At 40.2% G+C, this 15937-nt stretch overlaps 1 protein-coding gene across 2 annotated transcripts in view; it reads left to right on the top strand.

Annotated features, from left to right (window-relative positions):
- Positions 1-15466, top strand: part of LOC106961252 (importin-13) — a 28748-nt gene extending 13282 nt beyond the window's left edge. Inside the window, exons 8-23 of one of the 2 annotated variants that reach the window (XM_015054844.1) lie at positions 408-574; positions 830-950; positions 1118-1265; positions 1346-1527; positions 2643-2669; positions 2825-2959; positions 4837-4989; positions 5290-5370; positions 5450-5587; positions 6674-6770; positions 8856-8908; positions 11743-11809; positions 11959-12017; positions 12101-12190; positions 13092-13273; positions 13395-15466. In XM_015054844.1, coding sequence (XP_014910330.1) covers positions 408-574; positions 830-950; positions 1118-1265; positions 1346-1527; positions 2643-2669; positions 2825-2959; positions 4837-4989; positions 5290-5370; positions 5450-5587; positions 6674-6770; positions 8856-8908; positions 11743-11809; positions 11959-12017; positions 12101-12190; positions 13092-13273; positions 13395-13491 — 1797 coding nt within the window. In that variant the 3' untranslated portion in view covers positions 13492-15466. Of the gene's footprint in view, positions 1-407; positions 575-829; positions 951-1117; positions 1266-1345; positions 1528-2642; positions 2670-2824; positions 2960-4836; positions 4990-5289; positions 5371-5449; positions 5588-6673; positions 6771-8855; positions 8909-11742; positions 11810-11958; positions 12019-12100; positions 12191-13091; positions 13274-13394 lie in introns of those variants that run through there. The other variant, XM_015054845.1, reaches the window with a different exon arrangement.
- Positions 15467-15937: the final 471 nt, after the last annotated feature.

Genomic DNA, 15937 nt, shown 5'->3' with positions numbered 1-15937 from the left:
CTTGGTACGTTGACAGTGTGGCACAAAGCTAAAACCTTTGTTAGCCAATCAGATTGCTTCAAAACAACCACATTTTCTTCTTAGAAATTATGTAAGCAAAAGGTTCATTTGTTGAATTACTTTCAGGATATAAAGCTAATAAAACACAAGATGAACACAAGTATATGGTTTTCCCATGTATACACACAAACAGTGTTTGAAAATCTCCACTTTTTAGAGGGATTAGGAGGAGTTTTCATGTGGACGAAAGGCCAAAATGCATAAAAATATATTTGTTTTCCCAGATATCTGGCTAGGACTCAGTGCGGTAAACTTTGAGCAACCCAGATTGTTGCAGTTGTTCTTTTAAATAGCCTTGTAGTTTGAAACATAAAAACACCTACTTTGCGTTTACTTTTTTTTCTCAGGATGAAATCATGTCATTTGAGTCAGATAAGCAGGCGGTGTACCTCCAGGTCTACAGGCCAGTATATTTCCAGTTGGTGGACGTGCTGCTTCACAAAGCCCAGTTCCCCTCGGACCATGAATATGCATCCTGGTCCTCGGATGAAAAGGAACAGTTCAGGATTTACAGGTGCATACTTGTCCTTTTTCCCCCCATTCGTATTCCTGATTCATCTCTATCTTGACATGCAGGTGTGTTGCACTGACAGCTAAGTGTTTCTGAAATTACTCACTGACTGGATGATTGGTCAGCAAATGAGTGTCTCTCTCTCTAATGGACTCTAAACACACTGGGGGGGGAGCAAAACCCGTCTGACACAGATTTAACAGATAGGATTTCAAGACTGCAACTCGCCTGAAATGTCTGTGCTCGTCTGTCCTTCAGGGTGGACATCTCAGACACACTCATGTATGTGTATGAGATGCTGGGAGCAGAGCTGCTGAGTAACCTGTACGATAAACTAGGGAGGCTATTGACGAATACAGAGCAGCCTACATCATGGCAGGTGAGTGAGATGGATTAGCGATGTTAAAAAGAAGGATTGTAAGCCGTTTTCTGCTGAAAAAAAGTCTTAGCTTTGGAATAAAATTTGACAAAAATATGCACAATAACCCAAAGTAAAGAATATTTTTCTTTTTCTTTCCCCATAAACTGTATCTTCATCTCCTTTAGCACACAGAAGCTTTGCTGTATGGCTTCCAGTCCATAGCAGAAACAATAGATGTGAACTATTCTGACGTCATCCCAGGCTTGATAGGACTCATCCCTCGAATCAGCATCAATAACGTCCAGTTAGCCGACACAGTCATGTTCACAATAGGTAAGGCAATAGATGTCAAGACAAAAATACACATATATCTTTTTTCCTGCCTGAAAAATGAATTCATGGTGTCTCTGTAGGTGCTCTGGCTGAATGGTTAGCCGACCACCCAGTGATGCTCAGCAGTGTCCTGCCTTTGGTTTTACAAGCGTTAGGAAATCCAGACCTTTCTGTATCGTCTGTTTCGACGTTAAAAAAAATCTGCAGGGAATGCAAATATGACCTGCCACCCTACGCAACCAACATCGTAGCAGTTTCTCAGGTAAGCTTTTGGCAGTTTTGTTTTCTGCCTTGACATGATGGCCAGATGAAGTAAATGATGTCTAGAAACTGATGATTTTCAGCTCGATTGGAGCTGACTGGTGAGTCGAAAACTGACCCACGATTTGTTGAAGTTGGTAAGAAGGGCTAGCAACACATTTTTTTTAATGTGGAACTTGTTACTGATGTACTTAGTTATTTGTTTTCAGCATCAGTGAGGTGTTAAAAAGGAAGCCCAGCGAAGTAAAAAGCCTTTTTAGGCTTCTTACTTCGCTGGGCTTTTGAGCTTTAAACCTTTCTGTAGTTAAATATGCTTTGGCAGCCTTTTGTAAACCTAAATGCCTACATTCTCTAGTGAATTCACTCTTTAGTGTTAATTGCTGTTAGAAGATACTAAAGAAAGTTCAAAATTTTAACTTTGTTGCAATTTTGCTTTTGCTTTGCAGCAGCTGCAGTCTCATGCAATGTGATATCTGATCTGATCTTCTATTGAGAATATTTGAGATCATCATGGCAGAATAATCTGTTTTATGCCATGTTTGATAATCGGTCATGCTCAATAAATTAGAATTTTTATTAAGAGGTTTACTGAACTCACTATGTGAAAGACATTATATAAATTAATTACACCCAGACCGATGTTTTCAATCCTTTACTCTTGTTCATTATGGCTTTCTGTTTACAGCTAATGAAAAGATGACATTTAATACTGGAATATTAAATCAGGCCAATAAAAAAACATTTTATACAGAAATGTGGGGCTTAATGAAAAGTAATACATGATTAAAAGTTATTTTTAAGGTACTTTTAATCTGACCAATGAGCCTCATCAGACCGCATCTTCTGATGTATTATGACTGCAGCTCTTGAGGGGAAATTTGAGTCTGCCAAAATTAGTGCCAGGAGTTCAAAGTTTTACATAAAAGCTGAGATTTGTCACAATATTCTGGTTGGTGCATCTGTGATTACAGTACGTCTTCTTCAAGGTGTTTTTATATTCCAGAAATAACATCAGTTGAGTTTAAAAATAGTTCCAGTTGCGTTTTATTTAAAACTGCTTTTTGTTTTTGTTGTTTCTCCTGAATAACAGAGCTCTTGTTCTTTTTGTCCCTACAGGAGGTGCTTATAAAACAGATCCACAAGGTTTGCATCTCTGTTCTTTTTCTGCATTTCACAGGCATTTAAACTTCAAATACTGTGAAAGACTCTGCTCTCTAAAACATGCTTGCAGTGTTTTTTTTTGTAAACATATTATTGACTGAAAGCTTATTGTTTGCATAATCGGTCTCTTCACACAGACCAGTCAGTGCATGTGGCTCATGCAGGCTCTGGGATTCCTGCTTTCCGCTCTGCCTGTGGAGGACATCTTGAGAAACCTTCATTCCCTCATCACCCCCTACATTCAGCAGCTAGAGAAGCTAGCTGATGAGACGGTCAGTTCACACCCAATGCAAAACAACACACACACACACACACACACACGCACACACGCGCATATGCGCTTACACACACAGACACACAGCATGCACAGATGGACTCTGGCCAAAAGGGACAGGCTTTGTGTCTGCATGGTGTCACTGCAGTGGAGCGACTCGCTGCAGGACCAGATTGGGTTTGACCCTGAACCATTGGCAAGTGACTCATGTTGGATCACCAAAGACATACTTTCTCTGACTCATGCAAGCACTGACTTTTGAATGAAATAAATGTATTAGTAAAAACATCCCCAGAAACGCTCTCACAGTAGGTCAGGCCTTTGTACGTGTAACATGCAGTCGTTCAGAAATGAAGTTAGAATCAACCTGAATATGTTTATATATTAGAAGCGATCATGCTGGATTGTATCAATAAGGAGCTATATGCATCTAAAATTAGTTTATTTGCTATTTGTGTAAAAGATTTTCTTCTGATGTCGCTTTGGGCTATGGGTTATTTTATTTCTGTCTTTGTTTCTTTGTTCTGTAATAACATGCTCTCTGATCCATCCTAACTTTCTCCCCTTCATATTGTCTTTACTGAGCTTCATGTTGTCATGACATTACGTCAGCTGAAGCAGTCAGGTGCTCTGTCTGTCGGGAGCCGGCCAAATACTGGCACCTAGTGGGGAGACCTTCGGCTTCCATTACGTCAAGGGTAAAAGAGCACAACGTCTGAAGGCGTCGACCTAAAACGGAAAACGATTGATTCACTCGGATGAGTCACTCAGCTCAATAAGATCACATAATTTAAATTTTCTAGACAGACCGTTATACAGAGAGGCATTAGTCCAAATCTGAAGAATACTAGGAGGTGTTATAATCAGTGGGTGTGGCAGCTGTGTTGTTTGTTATCCTGATTGTTGGCTGTGTTACGTCTCCATGGAGACACTGATTTAGCCCTGTGGAAGCCATGATTGTTCAGCACTCAGTTAGAAATAGACCGACACGTGAAGCTCGAGGTCTGTTATTTGACCCTGCTGCTTTACAGTTTTATTTCAGGTCATAAGATTTTATTTTTATGGATTCTAACCGTATGAGTATCTATCACACAGGCCACAGAAGTTACTAATCCCATAATGCATCTGAACAGCCACATCAGGCAGGAGATGTACGCCAAGTTTTTTTTTGTTGAGTGTTTTCAGAATCAGTGACGGTTTATTCTACAAGCTGAACATATTTAGCATCAAGTGCACTTAAATATTAAGCATCTCAATATTAAAATGAGCATTTATTGTGACTGTGCATAGTTTTAATGTTTTATTGCTGACAAGCCGCCGAGCTGCACGCACAAGTTGCTGTGATGATGCCCAGACCACCTGAGTGTCCACAGAGGAAATTTCACAGATCGGAGCTTGGTCACAGATGTTAACACAGTGAAAAGAAAATATGGCAGCTGTGGTGCTTGTCTTCCAACAGAGCCCTGGTGTACATAGAGCCTCCTCCTTCTTCTTTCCTCTAGCTTTACATAAACACTGCATTGTGGGATGAGAAGTTACTTTTCAACTTTTGACAAAATCTGTTTTTTTCTCATTTCTTGTTTAATTTTCTCTTCTTAATTTTTAAATAAAACCAAGAACACCGCAACACTGACTGACTTACATGGGGTTTAATAAACAAAACACCCAAAATAATTTAAAGTGCTAATTTCTTAAAGCTAAATTATATAAAAGTAATTATGCTGTTCTTCCTGATGCATTGTAAAAACAGATAACTGTCCTGTCTTTTTCTTACAGTATGGTTTGCCGAGGCACAGAATAAACATTGGAACGAGAGGAAGAAAAATCCTTGTTGGAGTTAAATTGTCTTTTTCTTCTGTTTTTTTTTTCCTCTAGCCTAATCCCTCCAATAAGCTGGCAATCATTCACATCCTGGGGCTGCTGTCCAACCTGTTCACTACACTCGACATCAGCAAGCAGGACGATGAGTCGGCTGACGGCTCTGCGCCACCTGTCAAAGCAACCCCACCTCCTCCAGGACCAAATCCGGTCTGTCACCACACACCATAACCAGACTCATAGTTAGAGATGGGTAGTTTAGGAGTGTAAAGATGGCTGATAGCATAGTGAATGCATCACTCAAAGGCACATGACAGTGTTGGAGATTTAAAAGCTCCATAATTCTTGGGACAATGTGACTTTCTTTGCCTAAAACATCAACTTCAGTCGTTGTAATTCTGTTGCTGACCTGTTTTGTACAAATGTTAGAAGTTGTTTTCCCATTATTTACCGTTTTTCTTTACTTTATCAGTGACTGTGTTCTCTCCTCATTGGTTCCTGTGCTTTCAGGTGGTGGTCGTTTTGCAGCAGGTTTTTGCCCTCATACAAAAGGTTCTCAGCAAGTGGCTGAATGACTCGCAGGTCGTGGAGGTACGTAGACACGCCGAGCCAAGTCCAGTCAGCTCTCTGTGTCTGCGGCCCACACATCTCGGTCTTCGATGTTTCACAGGCGGTCTGTGCCATCTTCGAGAAATCTGTGAAGACCCTCCTGCATGACTTTGCCCCCATGGTGTCTCAGCTGAGCGAGATGCTTGGCCAGATGTACAGTACAATTCCCCAGGCATCAGCGCTTGACCTGACACGACAGGTATACAGTCGACCCAAAAACAAAAAGCACAAACCTCCGGTCACATTGAGAGAATTTAGAAAAGGAACCGTGTGAGCCACAAAGCTGCCCATTAGTGAAAACTTATTCCGTTTTTAAAACATCTTGAGTATGATTCATAGCTATAAATGAAATTGTTTTTGTAGGTATGTTTAAAGATTAAGGCATTGGACATGCCAGATTTAATCCTAGTATGTCTATTAAAGTCTGGGGATGCAAGTTACTTTGGAAGAAATGTAACATCTGTACATTTCTTCCACAAAATGTGTCGTTTTACCTTTACTGCTGTTTTTTTTAGGTTTGAACCTCAAGATGGTTGTATTCATTTCAGTGTCTGAAAGTGAGAAATATGTTAGAAAACATATACAAGGAAGCCGAAGACGCAGGAAAACGTGAAAGGAGAAAGAGGTCAGGAGATAACAGGCTGGTGGCCGACCCACGTTTTCAAAGTTGCGCTGTCATTGGACAGTTTATCTTTAGTTCGCCTCAGTGGGGAATGGCCATTTGGAGCAAAATAATAACTTCAAAAACTAAAATTCAGTAAGATTTTTTTCAACTCCTGTTCAGAAGAGCATATTGGTCACAGGTGCAGCGGTTGTGTTAAACATAACAGCAGTGAACGGAAGAAGCTGAAAGTCTCAGTGTTCTTCAATTAATCAGTCTGTTTCACTCATATGTAGCTTTTAAGACATTATGCAGAGAACACCATTTGCTGCTCATTCCCTGCTGTTAGTTTTCTCGTGACAAAATACCTGAAAAAGTTATGTTAATGTTACACAAGTGGTTGGGAGGAAAGAAAAAAAATACAAATAGAGCCAATTATTTTGTAAACCAGAAAAGGACGGTTTGTTGTGCTTCATAAGATTTTTTTTGTTTGTTTTTGGACTAAAATAAAAAAAAGGTCCATAGATTCCTGCTTCAGACTCTAACTGGACATCTTTATCAGTAAATTTATTGATACATAAAATCTGGGTGTGAATGTAATCTGGATGGTTTAATGCATGTAAAGCTGCAGCCCTACACTTTTTGTTTTAGCTGCCGTCTGACTTGCTGAATTGTTCATTTCAGATGGTGCATATCTTCGCCAGTGAGACAGACCACTTCCCACCAATCAAGGCTCTGTTTGAGCTGGTTACCTCGGTAACACTGTCCGTCTTCCAGCAAGGTAGGGGTCCGGCAGAGGTGGGAGTTTCAGGACTCAAACAGTTTCTGTTCAGGTGAAGGATGGATGTTCAGATCAGGACAAATTTATCAACAAAACATAAATTTGTTTTGTGTTTGGCGTAAGCAAAATTTCTCATTAAAGTTATCCATCTTCAAACTATGCTAACAAAAGTTTGACTTTTTAACGTTTACTTGTAAATATTTGAGGAACTGCAGTGTTTTCTGTCCTCTTGGTGTTTTTAGAAGACAGAGCAACCCCTTCCAAATGCTGGATGTTTTTTTAAGCTGCTAATATCTGAAAGCAGAGGATCAAAGAGGCCATTTCAATTTAGCCAAAGCAAATCAGTGAATAATCAACATTTATCTGCCAGGAATACCTGACTCTTGTCACTACGTTACAGACTACAAACATAAGCCTTGTCAGCTTTTCACTTTTTCAAAATGTGGCGTTTGATTCCATTAAAAAGAAAACAGTCTGTCTGTTTTAGTCGATGAATTTCATCACTGTCAGCAGACTTATCTTTGTTTTGTTACTTACTCAAAAGCCAGCCTTCTGTTCACCGTTGGCTTCTGGGTGTAAATCTAGAACCAGAAGGATATTCAGTGGCCATATGTTTTGCATCAATGTGTCCATGCTGTTAGCAGCTGTAATTAGTTTCTCTGCAATTTGGGACAACATAATTAGAAACTACGAATAGCAGCCAAGCTAAACATCATTAAGGAATAAAAAAGTGCAAACATCACTCTCAGCAACTTTCAGGCACTACTTTTTCTCTACCTGTGAGGATTAAATACAGGAACAAAATTAACCACAAACAAAAGCCCAATTCAAGCCTGCAAGGAAGATTTCATCAATGCAGACCTTTTTTTTGCCCTTACTGTTGTTTAAATCATTTTTCAACTTATGATTTGCTGTAAACACATGAAGTCAACATGTTATCACGTTTTCTGTTTGTCTAATCTCTGCTTAATTTTGCTCTTCCATTTGTTATTTAGTTTTAGATTTAGAGATTTGATTAAAGCCAGGTCTTTCAGATGTTTTTGTATTTTTAATTTTTTATTTTTACTGAATGTCATTTAGGGATCAAGAGGTTGATCCTTTTTCTTTTTTTTTTCTAAAATTTTCTAGAGTATTTGTATCAGGTGTGGCTGACGCCTCAGCTTTCTGTATAGTCCCTTTTCTCCCCTCTTCTCTTCTCTTGCTTTGACTGGTTAAGTAATGGCTGCCTCTCCTGCATTTTAAGTGATTTTTACTTTTTTTTTTTTTTTACCCTCTGAGCAGGTTCCTGCAGTACACAATAATATTAAAACAGAGTACAGTCCCAGAGCTGGGCGCTCACTATAGACACATGTTCTTCTCATCACTTTTAACTCATCTGAATTATTATTTTGAGGAAAAAAAAAGAAACCCATAAAAATCATGAATTTTTCTGTAGACTCTTAAATGACGGCTCGAGAACATTATTTTCCTACCTGTAAATTGTAATTGTATTTTTTTAAATGACACATTAAAGTCTGGTAGTTTGTGTCCAGCACAATGGAGAAGATTTGAGTGTATTATTGAGTAGTAGGACATTAGGTTCAGTTTAAAAGCCAGAGGGATTTAGGAGGAAATGTGTTGCTTGTAATCTGATCACAATGCTGCTGCTGCTGCTGCTGGTGGTGCATTATGGGAAGGAGGGTGCGTTCAGGTTCGGTAGCCCTTCTTCCTCATCCTGTAGCAGTAACAGAGGTGCCTTCTGGGTTCCCACTCCAAACCCACCTTTGCTTCTTAGGTTTCTTCCTTTTCTCTCGTTACTTCTTCTCTTTTGGTTTCCCTCCAAGCAGACCCATGTGTTTGTCTTCTGCCTGTTATTTGTTTTTGGTTGGTCTCTTCTTCAAAGACTCTGCCAAAGCTTCATATGTCCCCCCCCACCCACCCCTATCGCCCCCTCTGTTCCTTACTCACATGTAAATTATTTCAATGAAATATTTTTTGGTTCTTTTTTTTTTTTCCACATGACTGTTGAATCTATTAAGTTGCTGTTTGTATATTATTCTTATTCTCTCTTATGATTTCTTAAGTTTCATCTTTATTATATTATAGGACCCAGGGATCATCCTGATATTGTTGATTCATTTATGCAACTCCAAGCTCAGGTGTGTTTTTTGGTTTCTTATTTCATTCACTTTGGGTTTCTCTCCCTTTCTTTCCTTCTCTCTCTCTGACTTCTAGCTGTTTTTCTTTCTTCCTCTCTGTAGCTCTCGCTGTTCTTTGTTACTGGGCCTTAAGGTGTCCCATCACAAAGGCGAGGCAGTGGAATGAAACCCTCGAGGGAACTGTTTGCAATAGGGACATTGGTCTCTCCTCGAATGCTTTTAGACTCGAACAGTCGCCTCACCACTGAACAAATCTCTGTTCATGTAGAGATTTAATTTTACCTGCAGAAACCACCGATGGATACAGGATGCTCTCTTAGTCTGCATACGTTACTTTAGACTGTGATGGTTTAAGCCTGAGGTGAAATACAAGTGTTTTTCAATAAACTGAAATATAATTAATTCACTTCACAGATGAAATTCTGTATAGATACAGATTTAAACACACAGAGGTTTTTTATTTCTGTTAATTTTGCCGATTAATTGCGATGGCTGTGACGAGCAAAATTCAGTTTCTCAAAAATATCTGAATAGTACAAACGAGAGTTTAGGACTTTGGCCCTAAAATGTCAAGAATCCATCCAGTCAAAAGACCCATTTTGGTCAAATTGAAAGATTACTGTGTGGAGGATCCATGCTCAGGAATGAGCTTTATTTCACCAGACTTCCACTCGTTCTCCTATGAATATGCTGGAATAGAGCAACGTGTGAATAAACACCTTCTCCAGCAGCAACCTGCTGTAGCTTTTCTATCATGGAGAATGTCAGTAGCTGTCTGCTTGACAACTGTCTACTCCACAACACTTCATTATTTTGTTATTATCTTATATAGAAATATTTCTTAAATAAAGCTCTTTTTTGTTGTTTTTTCTCTTTTCTTTCTTTCTTTCTTTTTTTTTTTTACATTTTCCTCCAAGAAACTGAATTTTGGGTTTTCATCAGCTGTGAGCGCTGTAACCGAACTTAACAGAAATAAACACTGGAAATATCTGACTTATTGAGTAATTATTTTATATAATATGAGCTAAACTTTTAAGAATTTAAGAAGTGAGATTAATTACCTTCCCAGTTAAATACTAATTTATTGGTTGTATCATGGTATTAACATAAAAATGTGCATCAGGATCAAATTGCTGTTGCTTAATCAGAAAAGCAACAGCTGTTCATAAGGCAGCTAAAATAAGGCACCAAATTTGACTTTTGCATTTATAATAATATCAATTATAACATTTTCTTTATCAGTTTTCATTTAATAGAAAAAGCAAAAATATGAACACCCACCTTCAACTGCTAAACGTTTCCCATTTGACTTAAAGTCCTTTTAATAAGGTGCTGAAGTGACTAGGATATTCACAGCCCCTCTCACACATGTTGCTGTGCACTGCTGGTCAGCTGGCTAAAAGAAGAAAATAACCACAAATCTGGCAGCTTTGAAGTGTCTCTTGTTGCAAAAACGAGAAGATGAGTGAAAACTAAAGAAGGCTGTTCTTATGAAGGTGATGCCGTCTTGGCGCTAACAAGTCGTGAAATGGTTCGTAATCTGATTTAAATTGAAGAATGTGATTTTCATCACACCTTTTTCCATCATTTTTATGATGTCGATGCCATGACGCTGCTATTTTTCATCAAGGTCACCAGGCCGTGGGAAATCTCATGTCTGCTGCCGACTGGAGCTTTAAAACAGTGTCACATTATTGGCAGTAGGATAATGACATTCCTTTAGTCCTGACAGTGTTTTCCTTCACTGGAAACGTTCCCAAAACTGTTAAATTTGTGTTTTTATGTTAGCAAAGGAGACTTAATTTAGCCTCTTTCAGCCAGCTGACCAGCAGTGTGAAGCAACAGGTGGGGTAGGAGGAGCCCTACATCATTCTGTCCTTTAGGAAGGAAGTTTTTACCTGAACATTGAAAGGTCTTTCAACAGTAAGATGTGGTACGACCTAAAAGCTTACTGCATTTTTAAATAACTGAGTTTAAAAATCTTTTTGTTACATATTCCTTGAATAGAATTAGACAAATGTTTATATTTAGCATGAAAAACGTGCGCTTTAAAACAGCCAACCTGGATCGTTACACGTTAGGTTTTTAAAAACCTCAACGCCTTAGTCGTACTTCGTAGTCCCAGGTGACTGGTTAGTCTCTGAGCCCAGTCCTCCTCTGAAGTCATTCCAGCCCAGAGCCGATCAACGCCTGAATGAATTAATATTCAGCTAATATTAATCTGCTCCGACAAATTGGCTGATGGCTCTCTCGTTTTTATATTTTGTCTTTTGTCTTCATTCTTCCTTTGTTTTCTATCTTTGGATAGATCTGGCCTTTTCTCCCTCTCCCTCTCTCCCTCTCTTCCTCTCCTCCATCCTGAATAAGTTCATTATTATGAGATGAGTTGTCTTTCTCTTTATCTGCACATGTTAATTACTTATTACACACTTCTGTTGCATATTCTGTCTAGTCAACCAAAAACAAGGAAGATGCAATTGAGTTTGAAGAATCAAAGCCAAATCCCACCATTGCCTTTAGTTTTTGACTTAAGTTTCAAATGATTTCAAAGTTTGATTTTTTGCAATTTGTTTGTTATATCTGCATCAGTTCTGCATTGGAGGATCTCCTGATGAGTTTGGATAAATTCCTTCCCAAACAGATGGAGAGAGCACTGTAGCCTGGTAGGCAGATCTGGTCCTTTGTTGCCATCAGATCCGGCTACCAGGCTTGGCGGGTGTTTGTTTGCTAGCCGTACTTTTTGAAGGAGCTTATGCAGTGGAATGTGGTGAAGCAGTAGCGGACGGGTCGGGCCCGCAGAACCGTAATGTGAACTGCTTTTATTTGCCTCGTAGGCCCTCAAACGGAAGCCCGACTTGTTCTTGTCAGAGAGTCTTGACGTGAAAGCGGTGTTCCACTGTGGTAAGTGAGTGCGAGCCTCTCACAAGGCAGCGCCTGCCCCTGTGCAGAGACGCGCCCGGCTTCCCAGCCAGCCGTGTTCCTGTCAGTACAAGCTGTTGGCGTTTGACATCGGTCCTCAGCGGCTCCCGTCTCCTCTCTCCCAACTTCAGGTATCCTGTCACTCAAATTTCCCGAGGCCCCGACGGTCAAGTCGACGTGTCTGTTCTTTGTAAGCACACGGACACACGCATGCTGCAGGAACTGAAAACTATTGCAAATGCCTGAAATTTGACGACTGTTTGGTTCTGCTAGACTGAACTGCTGCCGCACTGCTCAGACGTGCCTCCGTTAGCCAGGGTGGTGCAGGAGGACGGCAAGCTGTTGGTCCAAGCTGTGCTGGAGGTGAGAAGCTGCATTACTTCTCACTTTAATCATACAGCATCAGGCTGTGGTATCTCTGTTAGCAATGATGGAGAATAATACACATTTTTGTTTTATCTTTTAAACTGTTATAAAATATATAGCCAGAAAGTATGGTGTGTATTTAACTGGGGCTGAAACGATTAATCATGATGAGTTGATAATTGAAATGACAAAAGCTAATTTAGTCAGCGATTAAGCGTTGACTGGAGTATAATGACTTTTTAAAAAAAAAGGCCATTTATTGAAACAACAACATTAACATAATTAAGCTAAAACTGTACAAAAAGTAAATATTTTTGCTAATTTTGTGTAAAAAAGGTTAAATAAAAAATCTGCGAAATGTGCCAATTTTTTTATCTGAACAATCGATAGTTTGATCAATTACTAATATAATCGTGTTTGACTTTAGCCCCCTTTAACTTGATGCTGTTAAGTAAATGGTTAAGCAAAGTGCAACTGAATGTCACCAGAGGTCACATTGTTGGTAATCAGTCCATCTTTGAGTAATTTAACCCAGATGATATTTTAGAGAACACATGTGAAGTTTAAAGTTGTGTTATTAAAACTACATCCCAAAATCTGAACATCTCACGCAGCTTTGCTCACTTGATTATCTGAAAATGGAGAGTATTTACAAAATAAAACAAAACACACATTCCCTACTGTAAAAGAAAGAAGTGGCAGCATTATACTGTGGTGAGGATTTTCTCCCACAAAATTTTGTTTGCACAGTATAAATACTAGGTTCCAAATTATGTATCAATTTATCTTATGCTGCAGATTGTGCACTTCTTTACATAACAACACGTAGAAAAGTTCTGTAGGTTTCAATGCTGTTGGTACGTCCAGAGTAGCAAAGTACTTCCTTGTTTCTCTGCAGGGCATTGGCGGCGGAGCATCCCGGAGTCTGATGGACCAGTTTGCTGAAGTCTTGTTCAGCCTGAACAAGCACTGCTTCTCGCTGCTCGCCGTGTGGCTGAAAGAAGCACTGCAGCCGCCGGGCTTCCCGTCGTCACGCATCACCACCGAGCAAAAGGACAACTTCTCCCAGCAGATCCTCAGGTATCAAACCTGGAAGGTCATTTACACGATTACAAGACGAAGTCCGAGGGTCGGGCGACATTGTAAATTACCCACGCTCAGCGATTTGTTCTCTTCTCTCTCTCCCTCTTTGGCAACGCAGAGAGCGAGTAAACAAGAGAAGAGTGAAGGACATAGTGAAAGAGTTTACACTGCTGTGCAGAGGTCTGCACGGCACAGAGTACGCTGCTGAATACTGAAGCACTGCCCTTCGAAGCGCCCAGCTAATCGTAACCTTCGTCCTCAGTGCAAATGCCCAGATGCCACAGCAACAAAGTTCTCTCCAAACCCATAAAGACATCGAGAAACGATTGTAACGATAATCCATCCAGCCGCAGGACAAAGGCACAGAGCCAAGTTCCAGCACAGAGCTGCCGTCGGATCAGCGGATAAAACTCCAACTCCCAGCAGGCCTAAGAGAGCGCCTCCTCCTTGCTGCATTGATTCTTTCACTGTTAAAAGATTGATTGCCTCTTCCTCCTCTCTTTTCTCCTTTTTAAAGGTCATTTTATTGGAAGGATTTTGAGCAGCACACACAGCATGCTGCCTAACGCCGCCTCCTATCTCTGGCTTGTTCTGCCTTTCTAGATCTTCCTGTGGTTCCCTAGGTTTGTTTCCTGGTGATTAGCATCTATATGAAATGGTAGTGGTATCGTACGTAGCTACTTGACATTATTTTTCAAAGTAAACCAAGGTAATTATATAAATGTATATGTAAATACAAATAGGTGGTTTCAGTCCTGCTGCTGCTGCTAATGGGATACAAAGGAGCATTGTTTAGGGGGTGGGGGGGTCGGGGGGGGGGGATCCTGCAGGAAGTTAACCCAATATTTGCTCCAGCTCATGCTCCACCCTGTGATATCTCTGCGTTTGCCAAATTATATTAATTGTTTTGTGATTTTTTTTCTATTTGTTTTATTAAAAGGCCTTTTATGGGGTGCGAGTAGAGAAAGGTAGACTGAAATCCACAATACTTGGACTTTATACAGTCAAATAATTCATGAAGCCCTCTTTATTAGGGGCTGTACCTCATGCACGTGTCATCCTACCCAGTCCTGCTGCAGTCTCGCTCTTTACCATGAGGTAAAGCAGCATTGCTGAGAACAATGGCAGGAGGGAAACCGGATCCCGGTAACCGGCGCCATGATGGAAGCTGCTAAGAATGAGACTAGGCATTTCTGACAGTGGGCTGCTTAGTCACTGTAATTGTGCAAAAATATTAATCCGAGTTGTGCATATTAACAGGTACTGCTGAACACTTGCGTATTTGAGTGTACGAGTGTGATCGTATCTGTATGTACGAGAGGTTTGCACATATGTATCTTTTTTTTTTCCCCCCCCCCCCCTTCCCCACTTGTTCAGTGCACTTATATTGGACCTATGGTACAAATGCATCGTTTTATTTTCGCCTGGTGTTCAAAGAGCCCGTTTTGTTCTTCAAGCCACGCTCACTCAGGCAACCCTCTTCAGAAAGACTGACCTGGAGCATCTAACACTCCTCGAACTCTCATCGCCTCTTTGTCAAACCAGACTCATCCATCCATGTCATTCTCACCAAGCCCTTCTATTAACAAACGCTTGCGATCAAGCTACCCAGAATCCTCTGGGTCACTGCCTTGGAGAGGATCGGGGAGGGTCAGAGAGAGCCGAGCGACACGCCGTTAAGATCGCCCGATAGAGACAGTTTCCTCACGCCGACATTCTGTGCTCATCCTTTACGCCTGTGACGCTACGGCTGTAAATTAAAACTGTCTTTGTGAATCAGCAGCACTCGGCATCTAAACGTACCTTGTGATCTCTGATAAAACTTTCATCTCAGTATAATCCTTCTGTCTTATCCGAGGTGCCTGCAGACATGTAGCATGTATGTGTTTCGGGACGGGAGGGGGGTTTTTGGGAGGGGGCGACAGTTGACGAAGACAGAGACCCAAGACAGGAATCACTTTTGATCCAAGCCACTTCGCTTTAGTCCAATTAGTACAATGAACGTCTTGCCGTTCAACACTGATCCCTGGTTTGTTTTGTGCTCTTAGTCTAAAGTGAGAGAAGGAGCTCTGTTTATCACAGTCTAGAGTTGTAGGCGGATGAGAGGTGGAAGGAATTAAATGTACAGTGGTCTTTTTGTACCTTGGCTTTAATTTATTAAATATATCTGAGACTGCAGCTATTGACGTCTAACAGTTGTGGATGTTTTTATTTTTCCTCCTATCAGCACTTCTGTCAAAGATGTTCTTGTTTTTCTAGATGCTGGCTCAGATTTAAGAACATTATTTTGCATGAGGACAAATATTGAATCACTTAGGTTTATAAGATTACACCAACTTCATTCACTTAAAAAGAATTCATCCCGGCTATAACCAGTTTCTGATAAGCCTATGCATCCATAAATACTAAGGTGATTTATAAGTGAGATACTTTAGGGTGGGTTTTATTTCTAACAAATGTCCAGTGATATTTAAAACACAGTTTTCATGCAGTTATTGTTTTATTTGTAACTGATAAAGAGATCAAGTGAAATTCTTTGACAATTCTTTGCCTGCAAACCTGTCAAAGTCTTCTAGACAATTTTCAGCAGAAGTAGCAGATGATGCAGCAGGTCTCCAGGAAGCATGGTTGGAAATTGAAAAGTATTTTAAATGCAACATG

The sequence above is a fragment of the Poecilia latipinna genome, unplaced genomic scaffold (genome assembly GCF_001443285.1).
Source record: "Poecilia latipinna isolate Pla-1442-1.1 unplaced genomic scaffold, P_latipinna-1.0 Scaffold1281, whole genome shotgun sequence".
NCBI classification, from domain to species: domain Eukaryota; kingdom Metazoa; phylum Chordata; class Actinopteri; order Cyprinodontiformes; family Poeciliidae; genus Poecilia; species Poecilia latipinna.
Note: the sequence above shows the minus strand (reverse complement) of the source record. Positions and strands in the feature narration are given on the sequence as shown.